Source organism: Corvus kubaryi, unplaced genomic scaffold (assembly GCF_017639235.1).
Source record: "Corvus kubaryi isolate FWS band 111438036 unplaced genomic scaffold, C.kubaryi_AGA036_p1.0 split3-37173, whole genome shotgun sequence".
Taxonomy (NCBI): Eukaryota; Metazoa; Chordata; class Aves; order Passeriformes; family Corvidae; genus Corvus; species Corvus kubaryi.
The window spans coordinates 569944-593412 of NW_024582085.1; the positions used below are offsets into that span (position 1 = coordinate 569944).

A 23469-nucleotide genomic window follows, 5' to 3' on the forward strand; every position below is an offset into this window, starting at 1 on the left:
GACTCCACCAGTTCTTCCCTCTGAAAATGTAAATCAGGGCAGCAGTTTAACATTTCAGTGCAATTGCCTTCCCTGGGTAATGCTCAGCATGGAAAGTAGATGGCTGGATTCCCACATTGTCCAGCGTGAGTCCCACACTGTATTTGACCCCGTATGTCTGCGATCCGATGGTAGCGCTGGGCTCCCAGTGTTTACCCAGTGCTCCTTCTCCCTCTGTCCCCAGAATTCTCTCAGAAAACAAACATTAAAAGAAATAATATAACAAGCCACAGAAATCTTTCCATCTCCCAATGAAATAATTACTCCCACAGGTTCATGCTCCTATCCCAACACAACTTCAAGACAGGGGAGGAGAGAGGCTGCTTTTGCACAGTAAAGAATGGAGATCGTGCTTTAAATCCCTGACAATGGGCCTTGGGAAAAAAAAAGACCCATCAAGCTTGAATTTCCCTTTCTCAGTTGCATTTCAAAATCAGAAAAGAGTGAGTGGATAAGGGAGCCAACCACACAATTCCCAGCATGCAAAACACACCTAAATTGTCCTTCCAGAAATGAGGGAGGAATTCAGCTGATTCTGAGGGAGAAAAAGGTTTTTTCCAGCAATTAGTGGATCCTGCCCAGTGCTTAAGGGATGCAAAGGGCACAGCATGAATGCTAGCAAAGAGCTGCTCCATTCAGACTTCATCAACACATCAAAACAGCATCTTCGCTTTGAAATGTACACTCAGGGAGCAAGAGAGTGGCTGAAGGCCCTTGAAGCTTGGAAAAACAAAAACCAAAACAAACAAACAAAGCAAAACAAAAAACCCCCAAGAAACAAAAAGAAAAAAAAAACCAACCAAAAAAAAACCATCAAAACCCTGCAGCCCTGGAATTAGCTACATCTTGTCAGAGGAATTTTGAAATTGTGCAGCTGTTATCCCACGACTAGAGATGTCCCTTCCCTTCCACTAAAAATATATTCCTTACTTCTCCAGACAAACACTCCCCCCCACTTCCCCCTCCCTCTTACCCTCTGGGAATTCCCATGCAAGAAACTTTACAAGGCTTTGGAACAGCACTCAACCCAAGCAGCTTTCCAGCTGCAGGGTATTGTGCTGGAGTTCATGTCCGTAACACCTTGCTCAGTATCTCCAAAGGTTAAGACAGAAAGCTCACAGCATCTCGTGACATAGTCAATGGCCTTGTGTTGGCCAGGTACCCACTGAGAAGTGTTAATTTGTTTAGGAGAGCTTAATTTCTAGGATCCACATGAGGCACCTCTGACTGACTTGGCTGAGGTAGGGTTACAGTCCAGATGGGCTTTCCTGGACTCTTTCCTTTTATCCACTTAGAGATGTCATTGAAGACTTTGTGTACATCTTTGTGTACTTTGTCTCAGTATCTCTGCAGGCTCACAGCAGCCAGGTCAAAGCCACTCTCCATATTCTCCATGCTGCAGAGCTCTACAGGGTAAGTTCAGGGCTTCCCAGACACAACCCCTATCCTGTGAGTTGCTGGCACCATGCAGGAGACACAAGCTGCTGAAAGGAGCTAGTCACACCTGCAGCTCATGTTCTGCACAGCTGGTAGGTGACTTTGCAGCACGTCTGATGTGTCCAGACAGCACTGGATTGTCTGTGTCCTGCTTCCTGGAAATAACGCACTTGCCACACAAACAAACACTTCTACTTGTGAAATTACACAAAGGACGTTAGTGCAGAGCACAGGGATGCTCATGGTGGCACTGGGTGTGGGGATAGGGTCACCTGCCTCCTCTAAAAAGCAAAACCAACTATTGCAAACACATGAAAATGCGAATGTTTTCCCCAAAATAGTTTCACCTGCCCTGCTGCTCTCCCAGCCACCCAGCTGGCAAAATGACTGCAGGAGAATAGCTGCCCTTGGTGAATGTACAGCTCCTCTGGACTGCCTAAAGTAACTTGGCTGTGGATGTGACACTTCTGAGTCCTTGGATTAAGTTCTGTGCCATGGAGACAAAGATTCCTGCACAGAGTCTGTGAGACTGGGTGGAAGGCAGAGCTCGTACTCTGTCCACAGAGACTTCAGGGAGCACTTAAAGTCTTTCAATACATTGCACGGTATGTAGCTGGCCTAACTCACCATCACAGTGTCCAGCCATCCTGCTTGTCTTCCAAACCCTCCTCTGCTGGACAACACTGCACATCCTCTGCCAGGTGTGGAGCATTTTTCAGACACCTCTACTGCATCACCCAGAAAGCCTGTGCTCAGCTGAGGGCTTTCATCTGAATTCCAGCAGTGCTCAAAGGTGTTTAACAAATCACTACAAAATGCTGCTCCCTGAACACATCCACTCAACAGCCAAACACCTCAGGCAGCTGCAGCCATCAGGGACAGGACCAAGCAGGATATTCAATCCCTATTATATGTATCTGGAAATGAGAGACTCTGGCAATCCCAGGTCATCTAGGAAATCTGTGGCAGGGCAAGAAATAAAACTGATACCTTCACATGTACCAACTAAACAACCTTTCCCAAACCCCTCAGTGAGGAACCTTTCTCCCCTGTTGCCAGGTACCAACTGATCCTGGTGCTTGTCCATGCTATGGGGATGAGGGAGGTGGAGTCCTGCAGGTGGGCACAGGTGCCCAGCATTAGCTCTTCTCTAAACAGCGGAAGAGGAATGGTGGGCAGACACAGTTCTGCTTGTGACATGATCAGCTTCCTGAATAAAACCTTGGTAACAGCAAGTTCTGTGCAGGCCATGAAGCCACTGCTTTTAAAGCCATACCCATATTCAAAGAAGGAGGGGAATTACTCTTTTCTCCCATTAGGCTGAACCTGCCCTAAATCTGTTTAACATGAGCATATGTAGGAAATGCCTGCCATAAAGTCAAAAGGTTTATGGTGAGCAGGGAAAGAAATATGGCTCAAAGTGACAATAAAACATTAAATCACTGGTTTAGATGCTCACATATGAGCATTTCAGAAGGCAACCCTAGAGAATTAAAGCAACTACTGAAACAGGCTATTCTCAGCACAAAGGTCCCTTGCACATCCTATACTTTATTCAGGGTTGGTGTTCATCTCCCCTATTCTTCCTACTCCAGACTTTGAGAAGCCAGTTCTTCATGTCCTCTGTCAGAAAAACATCCCAGTGCCACCTCAAAGCTGCAGTTTAAATCACCACCACATGGGATAAATCAGTCCCAAAGTTCCAAACAGCTGGGAGCTGCACCTTAATAATATTTCCCCAGAGAAGCATTGCAGCAGCAAAAGCAGCTTTCATCAGAGGAAAAGGCCTGCAGTTGGCACTGTATGACCTGCATGTTTCGTGCCTGAATCCAGCACAGAGAGCAAGCAGCAGCCTCAGTAACCTCAGAACAGTTTTCTGTTTGGCTGCAGGAAGGAAAATTTCCCCTCTCTTTCCAGGGTGTTGGAGCTACCTGTCCTCCCCCTGGGAATATCTTTACACAAATGCCTGCACAGGGGCACGTGGCTGGGCACAGCGCCCACAGAGCCTTTGCTGGCACCATGGAGCCTGGAAAGCAGCAATTGTTCTTGGCCCAGGGCTTCATCCTGGGGCTCAGATTCAGGGCCAGTTTTGTTCATAGCACCTGGGGGTTTGATACTAGCCAATGCAGGTTTTCAGGTAGCTGCCATGTGAGAGACCTCATTTAGTCCTAAAACGAACAATGGCTCGGGCTCCCTTCCTTGGGAGTGCCTTACTGCCACTTGTAGAGTGTTACATTTTTATAAAACTTGGCAGAATTCAGCAAAGTGCTTGGGAACTTGTGGAAAATTTACCAAACTCTACAAAACGTTTTAATTGTTTGAAAGGCAGAACACACAAGATATTCACAAATTAGTTTTTATCCATTTTAAAATTTCACCTATAAATGTCTTTTCCCATTGCAGTTTTTTGGAGGAGGGTCTCTTCTCCACAGAAAAATAATTTCAAAGGTAACTAATAATGTACTGAGGGGTCCAAAACCAAGCAGTATCAGAAAACCCACTCTTCTGCCTTCTTAATACTGACACAGTTTATTTCTGTTGGTATACACATCCACATATGCAGCTACCTTCATTAGGACAAATCAGACATGAAATACTTAAAGAGAAACAGAAGAATAAAACACAGGTTTGACCCTTTTTGGTTTCACTAGAGTGAAGGAAGTCTGGTTTATTAATGATTCAGCTAATGAATGTTAGGAATACCTGGTGGTACCTTTTATGTGCTGTAAGAAGAATTATTAAAGGTATTAAAGGATGGGGTGAAAATAACACATTGTTAGTGGCAGAACTTTCCTTCAAATTGTTTGACCCATGTTTGAGACAAACAGGTATTAGAAGAAGAAAAAAACATGAGGATGTGGGCAATCTAAATTATACCACATTTCCCTCTTCAGATAATCAGCTTTCATTTTCTTAGCATGTCTGAGGCTATAAATCTAGCACTTATTCATCCATAAATTCTTAAGGGGAAACACAATTGACAAGTTCATCACTCCTGTTGTGAAAGGACAAACCAGCAGAGGACAGGGAGGAGGAGGAACCCATGGATGTACCTGTGGGTTTCTGCATCCAATCAATCCCTCTGTTACTGGGGCAGAAGAGGGTGTGTTCTGTTTTTTCCAAAACAAGATAGTGAAACCGGTGCTGTGCCCAGCACTGATGTAGTCTGTTTTTTTGAAAAGACTCTTCACCTTGGCTCTTCCAGGAAATTACATTTTCAAGACAATATAGTTACAGTGATAGCCCAAAAAGTGGGCAGAAATCCAGATTTTTAAAATCCGTTTCCTGGCAAGTCATCCTCTAGCAATAAGAGTGCTTAAACTGTCAGCAGGCATCCTCAGAGTTAGCTCGTGAGAGATGAAATCAAGACATCTGCCCTTCTCAAAATCATTTAGAGGCAGCTCCCAGGGGCTACTCTACATGTTTCCTTGTACCATTTATCATTATTTTGGTTCATAAAATGAAATCATCTATAGCAGGACTGTAGAAAAGTGAAGACAGTCCATTTTATAGGTAACTAATATTGACAGAGTTTTCTCTGCAATTGAATGGAACAGTTATTCCTTACATCTACACCAAAACTATAGAAGCTGTAACAAGTATGACCAACAGGTTTTGGAAACCACCCATTAAAGGTAATGTTATAGCAGCACAGACTTGCTGAGGCGAGGCTTCAGGAAAGACTTGGCTGCACTGATCCACATGGAAAGGCAATTTCTGCTCTCCAGGGCACCCATTCTGGTTTTGAACGGGAGGTTTGTGTTAATTGACATAAATGCTGCATGACCAAACTATTCAGAAGAAACAGAACTAAATTGTACAGATCAGCACAAGTGATTTAAGCTCAAGAAGAGTGAGGATGTCCAAAAACACAAACTCGAGAGTACAAAAATCAGAAATTTGTTCCATTTTTGCAGCCACATTGGTTGTTCAGGAGAGGAAGGCAGTCTCTCCATTCCTGAGAGCGTGCTGCATCCTCCTAAGGACAAGACAGGAAGGAAGAAGACTCCTACAATTCTCCTGCACCAGCCTCCCCAGGGGCTTCCTTCCCATCTCTGGAGCTCAGTGAATGACTCGGAGCATTGTCACAGAAACGCGGCGCTGCCTCGCGCCCACAGGCAGACACAGCCCATCCCAACAACGCGCTCCTGGAAAACTGAACTGAGCAGCAGCCTCTGTGTGTGTGGCAAAACTTCCCCTTGTTCCATGTCAGCCTCCCTGGTTGCACACCAAGTAGCAGCCAGCCTGTCATTAAAATGTCCTTTACTTTCTTTAAACTGCAGAGACCACAAAATCACCATCTGCAGACGTGGGTTGGGACAAGCCTCCACCTTGACCCAATATATGCTGTGCTTCCAGAGGCAGGGCCTAAGCCAGTCCAAATCTTCCTAAGGCCCATTTCTTGGCAGCCTGCTGCTGCTTCTCCTGTCATATTTAATGGACTGAGAGAAAACCCTACCTCCTTCTCCCCAGTCTGCTGCTACAGCTTCAGGCAGAACCTCCCTCCTCCCCACGGGGAGGGGGACAAGCTAACCTCACCCCCCTTCTGCCCTCTACCTTCCCAGTGATCCTTCTGGTGCCACTGGCTTCAGGGCACAGGCTGCCTAAGTATGGAATGGCAGCTCCCAGGCAGCACCTCTGTGATGCAATGGACACACACCATAGGAGAACAGAGAAGAACAGGAAAAGGAAGCAACCAGAAAATCCAGCAGCCAAGGCAGACTTTAGGACCTAGAAAAGTTTTTTTTCAAAATACGAGAGAAAAAGCACTGATCCTCATTTAACTTTTCCTTCCTTGATTCATCTCCAGACCTGTGGTTTCTAGGGATGTTGAGCCCTTACCACCCCAGCCCAGCCCAGCCCAGCCCATGCTTACCTGAGGGGTATTCGTATGGCAATGATTCTGTCGATGGCAATAGCAAGGAGGCTGAAGATCGAGCTCTGAGTCAGGACCAGGACAAAGCAGGCAATGAAAAGGCAGCCATAGAAGAAGGCACAGAAGCCAGTGCTGATGGTGATGGCAAAGGGGATTGCCAGCACGCCCACGGCAATGTCAGCAGCAGCCAGGGACACCACAAAATAGTTGGTGACGTTCTGCAAGTTGCTATTCAAATAGACGGCCCAGCAGACCAGGATGTTTCCCAGGATGGCCAGCACTGCGATGATCAGTTCCAGGATGATGTAGGCTATGTCTGAGAGGAAGTCGTCCTTCCCATGTACTAGCATGGTGAGAACAACCAGGCCCAAAGATCAGCGTTCATATCTGCAGAGCACTGAACAGCCAAGACACCTCAAAGCTGCCTGGGGTCCATGGAGCACTCGGCTGCCAGCCCAGGAAGGCTGCTCACACACACATTTTTCTCCCCATAGCTGTTCAAGGATTTTACAGTAGCTGGTGTCAAGAAAAAAAAGCCCAGGGTTTGCGAACTCCAGTAAAGTGATTAACCAGGTGCAGAATAATTCAAACTCCAGCAGACAAACAGACAGGAGAGTCTCTCTTGGAGACAGACACTGCTCCCCAGACCTCAGAGTCCAGCAGGCAGCACAGCACAGCAACTGTACTGTACAGCAGTGTCACATCAGCTGTGATGCTTTGTTTCCTGTTGACAGTCACCCTTCTAGTCATGGCTTCCTGTCATCTCCATACCTACTAGCAACATTCTCCGGTTCTCTTTTTCACCTTTTCCCACTAGGACTTGGGCAATATTCTCTTCAGTTGAAGCAAACATTAAACTTCTTCACTTGCAGTTTCCTCTAAAAAGAAAAAAAAACACCAACCACATACACTAAGTAATCAGCTCTACGGAGGAGATGGAGAAAGCAAAATCTCATTAAAGCGGCACATTAAATTGATAACGGATATTAAACAGACCTAGAAGAATACATTATCGGCAAAATTCTCACATTTTGTCTATCCTGAAAGCTGCAGGGCCAAACCCAAGTTCATGAAGGCAGCATTTCACAGTGGTGATGAGAAACAAGGGATGTTTTGTTTTCAAGGCTACCATCTGAGCTGGCACTTCAGCAGCTGCTCCGTAGCCCGCCCTGAAACACGAGAGCCCCACTAATTATGTCCTGGCAAGTGCTGAGGCTGCACAGAGGAAAGGTTGAGGAGCCTTTCACACACACCTGTCTCCCTCTGATTGCAAACACTGGATTTGAGCCATCATGTGCTGCCCATCCTCACGTGCTTTGCCACAGAACTGCTGCACCAATACCCTGCTCTGCAAGGACATGAACCCTCATTCACAGGGGGGCTATACTGCTGGCGTGTGTGGTCACCCCTCTGTGGCCATACCTGTCTGGCCTTCACACACACAGGCCCTGGAACAAGATCCACGGCTGGGAGAAGTGTTCAAGGTATGCCAGACAGGGACATCTTTGAGGACATTCCTGCTGACCATGCACACTCTTTGCAAGGGTCTCTGCATGCTTCCCTCCTGCAACTCCATTCTTTTTGCTCATGTAAATCTGTATCCTATAAGCAAACTATTTGTTCATTATACCTGCACTGTCCATAGTGTTTGTTGCATCCAGGACAGCATCATTCTTCACCTACAGGCAGACAAAAACATGTCCACCAAAACACACCTCTCCCAGAAATACACACATAGGCACGATGCCAGTGTCATGTCTCAGGGCTACATTTGAGTTCCTGCAGTGTCATGCACACAGCTCTGGGAGTAAAGCTGGTGCTGCTTGTGAGGAAACAGTCCTGCAGCTGCGTTTCATACGAGCAGATACACGTCACCTGCACGCCCTTGCAGGTCACCTCATACCTCTGCTTCAGATATGGGTGCATTTCACCACAGCCTCAGCTAAAAATACAGAGGGGAGAACAGTTCCCTGAGCTTTGTGCCACAGTAAAGAGATAATTGCTTGCTATCCTCGCCTGTCACTTCCAGAGTGGGTTTAAAACCTTATTTAGTAAGCTTTAGCAATAATATTTTCTCATAAATTTAAGAAACAGCTTGATACATCAGAGGGCTGGAAGACAGAGGAACACAGCACTAACGGATAAATCACCAAGCTCAGTTTTGGATGCAACATGAACCTCCAAAACACAAGATTTTTGGGCCCCATCCATGGGTGATCTGGCGTGGTCTGATCCATCAGGGTTTGATGCCTTCACAGTTCACTGTTTTCAAGTCAGAAACCTAATTTCTCAGGATAAAATAAAAGGGTAAAGACAGTGATAATAAAAGAAAATATGATTAACTTGTGATTCACATCTGATCTCAGGAATATAATCTAATTTTAGACCTTTCATTGATTTAGAGCTCTATTGCTAATGCTGCATTTGAAAGGAAAGTGAATGATTCTTGGTGGTTTGGATGTGCTTCAAAACTCTTGCTTTTCTCCACCTTCGGCTATCTTGTTTCTGTGTTTTGTTTGGTTTTGGTGGAAGAAATCAACAGAAGAGATTAGTGTGTGAACTAGCTATGAAGAGGAAGATAAAGATCATCCATTTAATCTTTTTTAAAGAAGAAAAACCTCAAGAAGTCTCTATATTGTCTATGCTCCTACAACAAAACCTCCAATTTTTCAGTGACTTCCTAAAGATGGCTTCTACTTTCTTGGATTTCAGGGATGTCAGTGATATGTCCCTACATCACTCTGCAAGCATCTGCTTGTCCATTACAAATCCCAACAGGTTTGTTTCAAAGCAGCGATATTGAAATCTAACCCTCCAGCCCAACTTCCAAGGAAGGGGATTGAAATTAATATAAAGTAGAAATAAAGAAGATCTGGAGGGAGAGAGAACAGAAGGGGCAGGATGAGAAATAAACAATGCTTTGTGCATGTGGGTGAGCAAGAAGGGAGGAAAAAAAAGACAGGAAAAAGCTGGTAGGAGGAAAAAATAACCAAACGAAGGAAGCAGTGAGCAAAACAGGCCCCGAAGAGGAAGAAGGGGTGCAGGACAGCTATGCCTGAGACTCTGAGGCAGGTGTGAGCCCTGAGTCCCTCAGCAGGACAGGGTTGGGCACAGAGTGGGAGCACACACCTCCCACAGGCTCACACCTCCCACAGGCTCACACCTCCCACAGGCTCACACCTCCCCATGCAGGACAAGAGCACGGCCAAACTCCAGTGCCAGGCCAAGTTTAGAAAAACGTAACAATTTACTGTGACATACTTAGGCCAAAACTACTGCTCTGGAAAATAAACCCAATATAATCCCCTGCCACAAGCTGCTCTGAGATGGAGTCAGAAGAACTGAAGGAACCCCTATTTGAAAGGAGCCAGCCTGAAAACAGGGCACCTTAATCCTGATGCTCAGAGCATTTACCTGAAGTCCTGCTATGTTGCTCTTGCCCATCATGTTCACAGCTCATACACCTCAGTGAAGAGAATCAAAGCAAAATTACTGGATATTCTTCCCCATTTGAGTGCTTCCTTGAGTAGGATCACGAATCCATACTAATCCTAGATGCATTTTGTTTAACCTGACTCTTTCAATGGCTCATCTCAAACTCCAACAGGACATGGAGGAAAGTTACAAACTTCACTGTGGAGGTCCTGCACATACTAATTGCTCAGCACAAAGCTAAAATTTCCTACACCTCTGCATGATCCTGAAAAAGCACAATATTAGAATCTGAAGTTTAATGACTACATCACACAGTTTTCTGACACAACAGAGCTTTTAACCTTCTACTTTAACTGTTTCACGGCCTGATGTTAAATTTGAATGTTTTATCTCTGAATTTGTTTAGTCCCTTGCTTCCCACCTCCCTACGCAAACAGTGGCCTGATCCTTCATCCCAAGCCCCAGTCATTTATTCTGAAGCAATCGGAATGTTATGTCCAGAAAAGGACAGCATGTCCTTCCACTCTCTGCTCTCAGATGGGCTGGAAAGAGTTCTGCAGAGCCAGCACATCTCAGGGGAGAAATGGCTGGAGCTGAGCAGGTGTCCCAGCCACGACGAAACAACATTTTGTGTCTGCTTCAGCACCGCTGAGCAGCCACTGACATTAGAAAAACAAATTATTGGCCACACAACCCCAGCCTCACCTGCTGTTGACAGAATGTGCCACAACCCGAGAGGATTCATGTTCAACCTGAGCTCACCCACATCCCCTCATTCCTCTCTCACAGTGTCAGTGCTGTAGTGCTCACCTGACACAACAAATCTCCATTTTAGGAGTACGTGCAACTTGCTTTAAAACAAGAACAGGCTCCGTCTTTCTGCTTATACAGCCAGAAATTCACTGCACAGGGACAAAATGAAATAGAGACCACCTAGAGAAGATGACATAGATCCAGAGGCAAGATGAAATTTATTGTAGAATTGTCTACTTCATGCAAGACCCAAAGGCTCAGCAACCAGGTCTAATAAGAAAAAATTAATTAACAATATGCTTTACTCACTGGGGAAGTGTATATTTAACATCTCAGGCCCTTGAGGGATCAGCATGGCAAGCTTCTTGAAACTTAAGAAAAATAACCTGTATCACCCAACAGGGTGGACAGCTACAATTAGTATTTCTTTATAAGCCCTTGTTTTATGTTGTTAATTCCTTCTTGATACCCCGGGCTATGTTCCGGCCTTTCCCCCATTATTAAATAAACCTTTTTTGTCATTCACAAACCTGTAAAGCTGGTGTTCTGTTCATTTGTAGTGACTTGGAACACTCTGTTCTCTCTCATATTTCAGTCCCAATGAGAAACTCCTCCTTGAAAATTCAATAAAGCATCTGCACAGCACGTTCCCATGAAGCAATTCACCAGCAGAGCCTAAGCAAGCTTTAGTTTGGCATCTCCAGTTGACTTTGAATGAAGGTGTTGCCCCTTCTCTCTCCTGAGTGCCAAAAGGAACAAGCTGAGCCCTTGGCCACTGCTTGGTTCAAATCACCCACCTCAGACAAGCCCATCTCCTGCTCTCGGCCCCTCCGGGCTGAGTCCATCCTGCTCTGGGAGGTTTTGGCTGCCCAGGCTCTGCCAGCTGGTACAGAGCAGACGCACCCTCTGTGCCTGCCAGGCTCACAGTGCCTGTGACACTTCAGTTTGACAGCTCCTCTCACATATTAGCAAAATCTCCAGATGATCAGCAGCCCTTAGGGCACCCAAGACAGTCTGTGGGCACGTAGGTGACAGACAGCAGCTTCCCCAGGCTCCAGAGAGGTTGGTTTCTGTGTCTGCTCTAGGATGGGGCAGGAGAGGCAGCTCATGGGCCTATGGGGGGGTGTTCATCAAGGCTCATTCCACAGATCACAATCTTGCATCTCCTTTTGACTACATGGCCCTTCCCAGGTACCAGCCACATGCAGAGTACCTAATTCCCTTAGGGGACATCCTTGAATTCACGAATGGCCGTAAGGAGAAAAATTGGTGCTGCTAAATAATTTGTTTCCTACTTTCCAAAGCCTGGAGGGGGAGATGCTTGTCAGTTTTTATCCTCTCTTTGAAATGCCTTCAGCTCAAAGAGAATCTCCCTATCTTTTAAATCAAAAACTCCAAGAAATCTTTTCTCTCCCTGCCACTTCAGAGAATCAAGTCACGATAAAGGAGCCGATGTGCTCACAGGCAGTACACAATTTTGCAAAACAACTGGGGCTGTAAAACATAATGAAAATAGGTGTCCTTTGGGGAGAACGATAGGGAAGGGAGCAGGAGCACTTCTCTGTGTTTCTCAAGGGTTTCCTTTCTGAAGTTCAGTATTTTATGAATACTTCACATAGAGCAGCTTCCCTGGGTCCCTGACTGCTCACACACAGCTGTAGGGAGCATCCTCAGCCCTGCCTCCCATGGAAGGATGAAGAGCTGTAGCGGGGTGGGGCAGGAAAGAGGAGGAAGGAAGCATCACCCACCTAACCAAGACATACATTTTCTGATTCCTCTATTTGCTTTATTATTGGCTGCTGTCTAAATGATCTTTTAGGTCATCTGCTTACAGTAATAGGAGGAAATTAAATATTAATAATAGACTATTTCCCTCTAGACTGCTCTTTGTTAACAAAGGATACAAGTGAAACAAAGCAGGCAAAATTATCAGCACACCGTGGTCTTGGCTTTCAGGTACCTGCAGCACTTGCACTTTCCCTCAGCCCTTCCTGGAGGCCCTTGCACGCCTGCCTGTGTGGACACCATTGCAAGTGCAGAACACAAGGAGGTGTGGAAATTTTTGTTCTATCAAGGGCCTCCACATGCCAGTCTGACCCTTCCAGGCACCTTTCCGATTTTATCCAAAACATCATCTGAACCACTGATGCTCTGACTGCAAAAATGCAAGGCCAAGGATTTTTGGAAGCACAGACTTTGTCTCCTCTTGGGAAGTGAAGTCTGCTGTAATATAAAGCCTACAGTAGGGTAACAAGCGTTCTGGATAGGCTTTGCAAATTCTCCTGAAATAATAAGTAAAATGAGAGCTTCAGCTTTGCTAAATTTGGTGTAATCCCCTCTTTACAGGAAAGCAACAGCCCTCCAAGACTTAAAACCTTCCCTCCACGTACTTTTGAAAAGCAGAAGAAATGGCTCTTCAGAGACCTGCACTGTCCCTGAACTTTGTCTGTCAGTTTAAAAATGGGTAATAGGGGCAACAATTCTTTTTTACATTTCCATCCCTGCTGCAGTCCAGGCCAAGAAAGGAGGCTGTACTCCAGCAACAAGCATGGTGAACCCGGGTGTAAAGTCTTGATTGATTTACCAGAGACACCCAGACTGCTGAATCAGTGACAGCAACCAAAACCATGACAAAACCACACCCTGTGAGCCTGTCCTGTGTGTCTCTTCTCCTGTTTATGCACATTAAAAAAAAATTAAAACCAAAACTTCCTCAAAAGTGAAATCCCACTGGACAACAAGCAAAGGTCATAACACAGATGGGCTGGCTGACAGGAATGGCTAATCCCAAACCAATATTGCAGCTTTGCCTCCTGCCCTCCAAGTGCTAGAAGTGGATTAATTTTTATTGTGGTAGCGGAAGATTAGAACAGAACACATTTGACCATATTTTTTTCCTAAGTGGATGCTATAAATGTTTAAAAGCAAGGAAAAAACCTCACAGTAATTATTCCAATTCTAACGGTCACAAAAAGCCAAGGAGGGCAAAACTAAGTAAGGCTGAATGACCAGCAGTTAAATAAGCCAGATCAAACAAACAGAAGGGAAAAAGGCTCCCCTGTGCTCACCAAAGTCTCACTGGACAGCAGGCATCGTGATATATTGCCAAAAGACACCGAAACATGTTGGATTTTTGTACTCAGGACGGCTGATGTTCATTTATCTATGGTGGCATTTCTAAAAATAAAAAAAAAAAAACAGAGCATTTGGATAGGCTTTCATAAGGCAGACAAGTAAAAAAGCATAATTAAAACCATGTACCATGGCCAGAAACAAGTTAATACTGCCAACATCATCCACAATGTCTCTGAGGAGCCAGTTTTCCTTTCCTGTGTGAGGGAAGAACTCAAAGGCAAACTCTGCCTCCTCACAGCCCTACTAAAGCCAGCTGTGTTCACACATGAGGAGCATTTCCTTCAAGGACAAAATAAGAGAAATGAGGAAACAGAATATAAGGAAGAGGTGACCCACTGAGGAATACAGGCAAGGGAAGAATTTACTCTGAAGATATTATCATATTGCTAATGCATCCATTCTGGTCTATTTTAAAGTAATGGAGTAGACTTCTCTCCAGATGTGACTTTGCCTCTCATTTCTGTATGAAGTTTCCAGACAGGCAGCTGAGAATTGGGTACACCTGTTAGTTTTCTTGCATTTTTATCCAGTTATTCCCAAACCCTATTTGCCTTCTCTAAGTACAGGTTTTCTCTCCACCATGCCCTGTGATCCCTGCTCCAGCTCCCTCGAGCACTGTCCTGCAGGTTGCCAGGAGTGTTTGTGTAAACCCTGATAGTGAAACAAAAACTCACCCCAGTGCAGGGAGGGCTGTTGTAGCCGGTCAACCAACATCCTTCTACAGCAGAAGGAACATAACTCTTTCCATCTCTCTCCACATAACTTAAAATGATTCCCCAGCTGTCCTTCCCTATCCTGATGAAAGCATGGTACAAGATTGTTCATCCCAAAAGCAGGCAAAAGCCACAATAGCAAATTTTCTGTCCCTTGAGTTTGTTTTCAGCAACTTTCCCTCATCCATTTCGTAAGGTACTCTGACTGCTAATGCTTATTTGCTCAGTGTCAGCCTCACCATCCTGTCAGTGTTTCTGTCACACCCTCAAAGCTATTTAAGCCATTTTTAGGACTCTGCCACCCTCTGTGGATAAGGAGTTGATGCTCCGATGATGCCCCAAGGCCACATGCCCTCACTTTGTCATTCCTTCTCCTCTTTGATGTGACTTACACCACACTGCTGTCACCCTTGTCAGGTGACTTGCACTTCCACTATCACAGCCAGCCACACTGACACTAGAGGTACTCAAAGGGACTGGTTTTTTCCCCAAGTCCTTGATTATAATCCGATTTATTAAGAACTTTCCAATGTCACTGTTATTGATCCCAGAGTGTCAGTGTTGAGCTGGTGCTCTGAGGACTCTTAAGTCCTTTTGTCATTTCCTAAGACCCTGTGCTGTGGTCAGACAGAGCACATCCACTCCAGTGACAGCCTTGTACCTCTCCCCGCTTCCTGCTCCGACAGCTCCAGCTGGAGCTGCTGCTGGGCTGGGGTGGAGAGCACAGAGCTGCTGGGGAAATTACACTCCTCACCAGTGACTGCTGTCCTTCTACATCAAACCGTCACACTGGAGAACTAGCAGCCATTCATAAATCACTTCAGAAACCATTTTACTGCATTTGCTGGCTGCTCATGAGCTGCTGTTCTTGTCCAGAGGGAGCAGAAAGGAGAGGAGAGCAGCAGTCAGGACTCACTACAGCAGAGATACCTCCACCACCCTTGGGAAGTGGCCCTTCTGTCCAATGAAAACTTTAGACATTTTACAGCCTCTGCACAACAAGACATCATAGAAAAGCTCCATCTGTAAAGAAACCTGTGATCTTTTCTCAAATGCATGACAACCATGATCCTCACACCTTGCCAAACAAGGATAAACCAAAAAAGACCCCAAAGGCAAATTCCTTAGGGACTGTGACATTTGACTCCAAACACAAAAGATATTAGTCAAGCAGAGATGGATCCCAGGGAGGTGCTCAGAACAGATACCCCCAAGCCTTTAGGATGGTTTCTCCCACGTGGACTGTGTCCATCTCTTGCCTGCTGTAATCATACAGCTGGGCTGTACAGTGGCTATGTGGAGAAAAAGGAAGATTTCCCTTTAGGAATGGGGTAGGAAAGTTAACAAGAACCCTAAATGAATCATAATAGTCAAGCAAAATTTGGATCAACATTTCATAAGACACAGGATGACATAAAAGAAAGCATTAATTGTTTTTTAGGTGTTTGACAAAGTTAGGTGCCTCAGATTTAAAAGGTTCAGTTAAAGAGGTCTGAGTTTTGGGATTATCAGAAACAGTCCCAGACTATCCCTCACTAGGCAACCATTAGCACAGGTAATTTTTTTTACCAAAATCTGGGCTGCAGAACATTTTACAAACTTTTTAAAAGTCAGTGTGCTTCCCCACACGTGCTCCAGGAGCTGTAATGGTGCTGGTGCCAGCCCAGGTCAGTCTGATGTGATTTTCCACCGTCCCATTGAACCTGGGCACTGATCTGTGGATTGGACGTATGTGGAAACTGTAATTATTCAAATCAATTTCAATCACGTGTCTCTCTTCTAAAGATTTTATTAAAAAGCTGCATACCTCTTAGCTGTCTTTTATCCAGGGGAACGTTTCCTATGGAAAATCCCAGTCTGTGCCCAAGTATATGGATCTCATACTGAAACCAAAGTTGTTATTATCACAGAACATGACATTTAACCACCTACTTTTCTTAAGTCCTTGAGCTCAACAGCTGATCCATACCAGGATCTCACAGTCCTGTTCTATTGAGAAAAACTCAATAACCAAAATGATAGGGCTGTTCGTAGAAGACTTTCCAAGTACAAGAAGGGGGATTTGCATAAGAGGCCAACATTACAGAACGGGCAGAGAGAGCAGAAACATTTACGCTGCCCTAGTTAGAAAAAATAAGAGGGTGGGGGGAAAAGGAGAGACAAGAAGCAAGAGGAGAACACAATAGTGCAAACCCAAACCAAAACATCCCCAACAAAGCAAAGCTAAGAGAAAAACGGAGGAAACTCTGAGGTCTGAATACTAAATGAGGAAACTTCTAACAGGAAAAACTGCAAACCTCACCATTCCCGAAGGGATGCATTAAAAGATTGCACTTTGCTCCGTTCAGCTGCGTTCCTGCCCCGGATGGGTGAGGGACTGCCCTGCCCGGGGGGATGCTCAGACGTGACCCGGCGGCTCGGGCTGCGCTTTGAGAAGCTCCACCAGCCAAGCCCCCCGGGGCGCTGCTGAACAAGGGCCACAGCTGTCGCTGGGAGCCACAAACACCGGGCACAGGGAATGCCGTATCGCAGCCTGCTGCAGATAAAACAGCCCCAATCTGCAAGGACTAGAATGCCGGAGTGCCTTCCCCCTGGAACTGGGAGCAATCACAAATGCTAATCAACACACAGACAGGAGCCCAGCATGTCACCCGTCACGTCTCCAAAGCTCCAGGAAAACCCCCCTTTCCTCTCCTTGTATCAGAGAGGGACAGGAATATTCCCTCATCCCCTGCATGCCTTTCCCTCCCCCTGTCCCTGGCTCAAACCATCCCTGCAAGAAGTTCCCTACCTGCTAACTTCTCCATTGTCTCAGATGCATTGTTTGCAAATGTTCCCTAAAAATGCTTTGTAAAGTATACTTTATTCCTGTTTCAGGTCTTTTCACATCCCTGTGTAACACCTGGACTTTATCTTGTTACCTGTCAGATAGTGATAAACCTACTGCATGCAACCCCTGGCTTACCATCTAAGACAAATACAATTTGTCTTGTAGCTGTCATTTCTTTTCAAACCCTGCCTTCCGCAGCTGCATTTGTAGTGATAATAAAATTACTTTATTTGGGCTTGAAATGTATAACTTTAAAAGAAATAAAAATTTTAAAATCCCCATCAGCAAGAGCCCCAGGACCCAGGTTGAGGAGTGAAAGAGATCACACCTTTACCTGCTCACATTTACCGAATAACTGCATTTGGTGAAGTGCTCTGACACACTCTTTGCTGATAGTCTGTGGGTTGCCCACTGTGGTCAGGATGAAGAACGAGTTAGAGCAAAGCAGGTTTAACCTGGGCATCAGGGTGTTTCCTGCACACCAGGAAAGTGACGAGTCTCCACTGCAGGTCTTTAGGAGCAGGATAGAGAAAGATGTCAGAAATGGCAAATCCATAGCAGATCCTTCCTTTGGGCAGAGGCCTGGATTAGATGACCTCCAGGTGCCTCCTAAGGATGTTTTCCATAATTGAGAATTGTATGTGCCATCTGTCCATTCTGATCTGCAGAGATTTACTGCAGAAAAAAAAGTGCAATACAACCAATAATTATTCCTGATACAGATGCAACCTTTGTGAAAGGAGAGGCACCTTCTGACTCTACAGAAGGAACTGAAGCCTTCAGAGGTTAAATCACCTTCTGTGCATCTGCCCAGACCCTCCTACCCTTCCAAGACAGAATGCTTCCAGTTCTCTACCCCTAACTGTCCAACCCTCAATATTCAACTACAAAAGCATCTCATTAAGTAGGCAGCTTCCTCTTAAAATCTTCCATTCTTAAAATGAGCAGAGAGGCAAGGAACTGGTGCTATTTTGTTCAAGCAGCTTCACCAAGGCTGTTCAGGTGCACTGATGCAAAACCTTAAGATGGTCCATGAAGCAACCAAACCTTCTGGTCCTAAATACCAGATATCAGAATAAAAGGGAATAGCCCTCCATTGATTTGTGACAATCTTCTCTGATTCCTTGACACACAGCTCAAGATCTCTTTCCTGATTTTTACTTTAGAGTCCAACAACAACAATAAAATGTTTAATAGTCCATCTCCATTTTCAGATGGAAATCACACAATAAAGAACAACCTTGGGAGTTAATCACAATCCAGATCAGATGAGAAAATGAACAAGCAGAGCTGGAATCTGTCCAAGCTGAAGACAAGGACAAACTTTGCAGGACACCAAGAGAGATGTTGGTACCAGCCGTTGGATGGAGAACACCTCACTCCCAGCTGTGCAGAACTCAGAGACCTTCCCCAAACTGTGCCTTGTCCCATCTCACATAGACTGAAATATCAAACCAAAGTGAAGAGCTGAAGCATTGAGAAAATGGTGGGAAGTCTGTGAAACTTTAAACATCCTGTACAGACAAGAAATTATACAGCCATCAGTCTGCCAGGCAGAAAGGAAGTGGTAAAGGGGGAGGCTTTCGCTCAACACAAGATGGAAAAGCAGCCAGGCTCAAAACCAAAAGGGGACCAGAGCCTTCCGAAAGACAGGACTGAAAGGAAGCATGAAGATTCAAAGCAGTCCCCCCAAACCTTCTGTGGGACTGAGCTTTTCCCAGTGGTTCTTAAGAGAAAACCACACGGCTCTACATGAAATCCATTATTGAAGATTAAACAAAAAAGATGAAAAACTTTCAAAAGATGAGTATATCCAAATGCACTAGCACCAGCAGTCCTTATGAAAACATCCTATTAAAATACCAGCAAAAACAGAAATGCAAACATGGGTAGACCTGGCAGATGCTTTCCAGCTCAGACCTTTAGTGCCTTTTGCACCCACTGATAGAAGGGCAGAGGCTAAAAACATCATTATTGGGCCAACACCCCTTGACCTAGTACAGGGTGATGCGGATTCTATTTTTTATGTATAAAAATACATATGGCTTCAAACCATATGGAAAAATACATATGGAAAGACATACATTATATACACATGAAAATTACAAACATGGCCACCATTAAAAAGGAGACCTGCTTGCCTTTTTTTTTTTTTCACACACTGCAATAGGTCGTTTTTATTTTATGTACACACATACATGTTTGCAGTTTGTACCAACATGTTTTCTCTATAAATTCAGAGGTTCACAGCTTTCCTGGTTAATTCAGAATTTAATCAATTTGCCACATTAGACAGGATTTCATTTCCATAGGTTTTTGTGATACATGATTACATTTATATTGACTTTTTTATTGAGATTCAAAATAAGGTATTTCCTCCACAGACCTAATTAAATTGAAATATTTCTCATATCCCTGCTGGTCACTTTATCTAATCTTTTTCTACTTCACTTGGGCAACATGCTCCGGGGGTGTCTCTAACAGCAGAGGCTGACCATGCTTTCTCTCTTTCTGTTAGTTTCCCCCACGCGGAAGAACTAATTTATCAATTACTCCAGTTCTTGAGTTACACGTGTCTGAGACTTACGAGCCTGATAAGAAACCTGAAAACAAATACATCCAAAGACAGAGTTATCTAATAGTTGGCCATCTGCTTAGGAAAATAATTTTAAGTAGTTACAGCAATTCTATTAACTATTTACCAAGTGAGTCATGTTATTCTCTTTAAGTTAACCCTTCCTGTCTCTCTCTGGGCTCAGTGCCTCAAGCAGTTCTGAAGAAGGTGCTCAACCACCTTTCCTCCCTTCTGGCTATAGCAAAGCCTGCAGTCCCCCTGCACTCGGGAGCCCCCAGACTCACACTGGCCAGGGCATAAAAGAGCAACAAAGCAACCGTGACTCTCAGACCACACAAACGACCATGCAGAAAATCTACTCCCAGGAGCATCCCCGGCAGCGGCATCACGCAGCAGCACTGACACAGCGGAATGGGAAAGCACCTGCTGCCTCGGGCACTCCGTGAGGGCAGGTCACCCCAGAGGGCTCCGGAGCCCCGTCCACCAGGGCAAAAAGCCTGCATCCACATCCTGCCCACAGCTCTGGGGACACCCCGTACCTTGCAACCTGTTTCCCTGTCCTTCATCCGCCCTCTTGCCCAGCACAGGGGTACAGGCCCCTCTGGGAGTGGAGACTCCATAGACACGCTAGCAGGGTACCAAGGCTGAGCGCTCCCGGGCACAGGGGAAGGCACTCCGTTGAGAAACTTTCAGCGGCTCGGCAGAGATAAGGCAGAGCTGGGGCTTTTGGGGGCAAGGAATAGGATAAGACTGCACAGGTTTGAAGCCATCTATTCCGTCTCTACCCTTTCCCCCTTAACACGACTGTGAAAGTGCATGGAAATCTCCTTTGAAAGCACTACGGAGTAGTTTACAGGATGAGGGGTGCTCCTATGGAATCACTGTTTTATGATAAGCACAATTATCCGCTGAAGGGCGGCAGGGAGGCAAAGTCCGGCACCTGATGTTTGGGGAAAGATCCGTGGAGCAAACATCTTGGAGCGCGGGGGTGTGTCGAGGGCCTGACAGTTGGGAATCAGCACGGAGTGAAAAGCACCGGCTCCACGGGGGAAACACCATCCGAGCCGGAGCAGGAGAAAGCGGGAGCAGGGCAAAATCGCCCCGTCTTGGGGCTGGGGGCTCGGCTGCACCGAGAGAGCAGCGGGCAGCCACTTTTCAAATTCGCGGGACAGGCAGGAGGGGGACCGCGGACGCCGTGAGGGAAGCCGAGCCGCGCACCGCGGCTGCCGGGGCCGGGGACCGCCGCGCTCGGGATGCTCCAGCAGGACGAGCCCCGCAGCCCGCCCCGGCCGGGAGGTCCCGCTCCGCCCCGGGAGCTGCACCCCGGGCCCTCGCCGCCCCTCCCCGCGGGCCCGCCGGCCTCACCCACCTGGCCTCAGGGCGCCGCTCCGCTCCGGCCGCGCCCGGAGCTGTGTGGCGGTGTCGGCGCTGCCCCGCTCCGTTCCGCTCCCGCCTCCGCGCAGGACGCGGCTGCCGCGGCTCCCCCTGCAGGGCGGCGCGGGGCGGGCGCGGCGGCGGCCACGGGAACGGCACCGGCACGCGAGGCCACGGGAACGGCTCCCGCGCCCGGCCCCGGCCCCGCTCCCGGCAGGATGGGCGCCCGGCAGCCCCGCAGCTTTACCTGGCGGCCGGCGGCGACCCAGCACCGCGGGGCTCGGTGCCAACACGAACAGCCCGGAGCAGCATCCTCGCAGCGGGGCTGGAGGAGAGGCCACTTACTTGAGAGTCCTCGCTTGTCGTGAGGGACCTGCAAGTGACAGAAGCGGGTTTGACTGGGCTTGATCTGCATACAATGAAAGGAGGAAAGAAAGGAGAGGAGAGGAAAGGAGAGGGAAAAGGGAAGGGAAAAGGAGAGGGGAGAGGACAGAGGGGAGGAGAGGAGAGGAGGGCTTTCTCACTACATTATTTTAAGCATCTACTTCTTTCCAGGCTGGAAAACCCACCCAGCGAGTCGAAGCCTACAGCTGTACCACACAGGGCTGCGGTGACACCGTGCAGTGCTGCGGGGGACACCAGGTCAGACTGCACACACACAGAAACTTCACTCTCTTCTCTTCCTAATTGCCATTACTACCTGCGGAAAGGAACCCTTGTGCATTACTACTCTGGAAGTGTTTAAGAGTTCTCTGCAGAGATATTGACTATTTGACAGCAGTTTCACATTCCCACCGGCTAGGTGGCTGTGGATCCCACCAGCACACAGCACATTTCCTGCCTGCGGTGCCCCTGGGGCTGCGCCTGTCCCCAGCCAGCTCCCGCTCCTCCGAAGGACTTGGGGACAGCCATGACTCATCTCACAGCAATTTTGAAGCAGGGAGAGAACCTCTCAAGAATTTGGTCCCACTAGTCTTTGTGGGCATCTCCTAAGTTTTTTAACTTCTATTTTTCAAGTTTACCTCTTAGTAAGTAAGTAATCTACGTGTTCCTATTGGGTGGAGATTACAAACAGGAAAAACCACCAGTGTGACTCCACACTTCCCAGCAACTCCATGGCAGGTCCCAGCTTCTGATAGACTGATCCATCTCAGTGACTAGCCAGCCCAAGCCCCTCTGTGCAGGGACTGCCACAGGTCAGGTGCTTGTGTCATGCAGTGAGGTTTTATTCTAGGATTCCCCACTCCAGAGAGACTTTGCTCCTGCCACCTTGTCCAAAAGCATTCCCACATCACTGACACACAGCACCACTTACCCTGCCTTTCCTGGCAGCAACAGTATAAACGATGCTTTACATTTCTTCAGTGTAACAAGACAGTAGGAAAGAAGTAGCAGAACTGGCACCAGCCCCTTCAGTGGCAACCTCAAAATCTATGAGCATCTAAGCATTAAAAATTCAGCACTGGCAGCAGCACCCAGCGCCTGAGCCACCCTCCCCTCCACTCTTACCCCAGTCAGGAAGGCAGGCTGGTTCATGGGCTGTCTCAGCCACGCAGCTGGGAACTACAGCACGGAGTGGAGGCTGCTCCAAACACAATGGGAATCCTCTGGGGAGAAAAAAAAAAAAGTAATTTTTCCCAGGAAGTTACAGAAAAGGCTGGAGTAATTTACCACACAGTAACATGAAATGATTTTAAGGAACACATACAGTGACTAGCCAAGTCAAGAGAAAAAGCAAAAGTGGGAGATGAGAAAATTAGAAGCCTCATCAAAACGTGCTGCATAAAGGATAGATTTAGAAACATCTACACGATGTTTACCAGAGCTCTTTAAAAAATGTTGACACTAGGAATGGGATACTATTCATGCAATGGCCTCATGTTTGCCCTGTACAAGAGGTAGTATTTTCCCACTCCTAGTTGATATTCCAGGAAATTTTATGCTGTGCAATTGTTTTCAAACTAGAGGGGCAAGTCAGAATCAGCTGCCTGCCAGGCTCTGCTGTGTCTGCTTGGTGTTGCTGCTTTCCAGGGCAGTATTTCCAGTATTGTAGAGGCTGCCTCACTCTTTGGCCCAAGAGACTCAAAGCCATCCAAATTACTCTCTGCCACAGAAATCAATTAAAGCTGGAAATCAAAATACTTTTAAGGAGCAGGGATGCATTTCTAAAGATTATTTTGTTCCTGAATACAGTAAACCCAAAGCTGTTGCAGTCAACCCCCTTTGCTGAACTGTCAGGCTGGTTTATTCCAATCTCAATATATCACCTTACAAGTTTCCCAAGTCACAAATGTTGATCACC

The 23469-nt window shown here is 46.5% G+C and overlaps 1 protein-coding gene across 4 annotated transcripts in view; it reads right to left on the reverse strand.

The window, feature by feature from the left end:
• The window catches only part of ADORA2A (adenosine A2a receptor), a 29642-nt gene extending 6883 nt beyond the window's left edge, over window positions 1-22759 (reverse strand). Inside the window, exons 1-3 of one of the 4 annotated variants that reach the window (XM_042015141.1) lie at window positions 22677-22759; window positions 21513-21540; window positions 6353-7230 (exon numbers count right to left, since the gene is read on the reverse strand). In XM_042015141.1, the coding sequence (XP_041871075.1) occupies window positions 6353-6702 (350 nt within the window). In that variant the 5' untranslated portion in view covers window positions 6703-7230; window positions 21513-21540; window positions 22677-22759. Of the gene's footprint in view, window positions 1-6352; window positions 7231-13608; window positions 17040-21162; window positions 21258-21512; window positions 21631-22676 lie in introns of those variants that run through there. The other 3 variants (XM_042015139.1, XM_042015138.1, XM_042015140.1) reach the window with 3 other exon arrangements.
• Window positions 22760-23469: the final 710 nt, after the last annotated feature.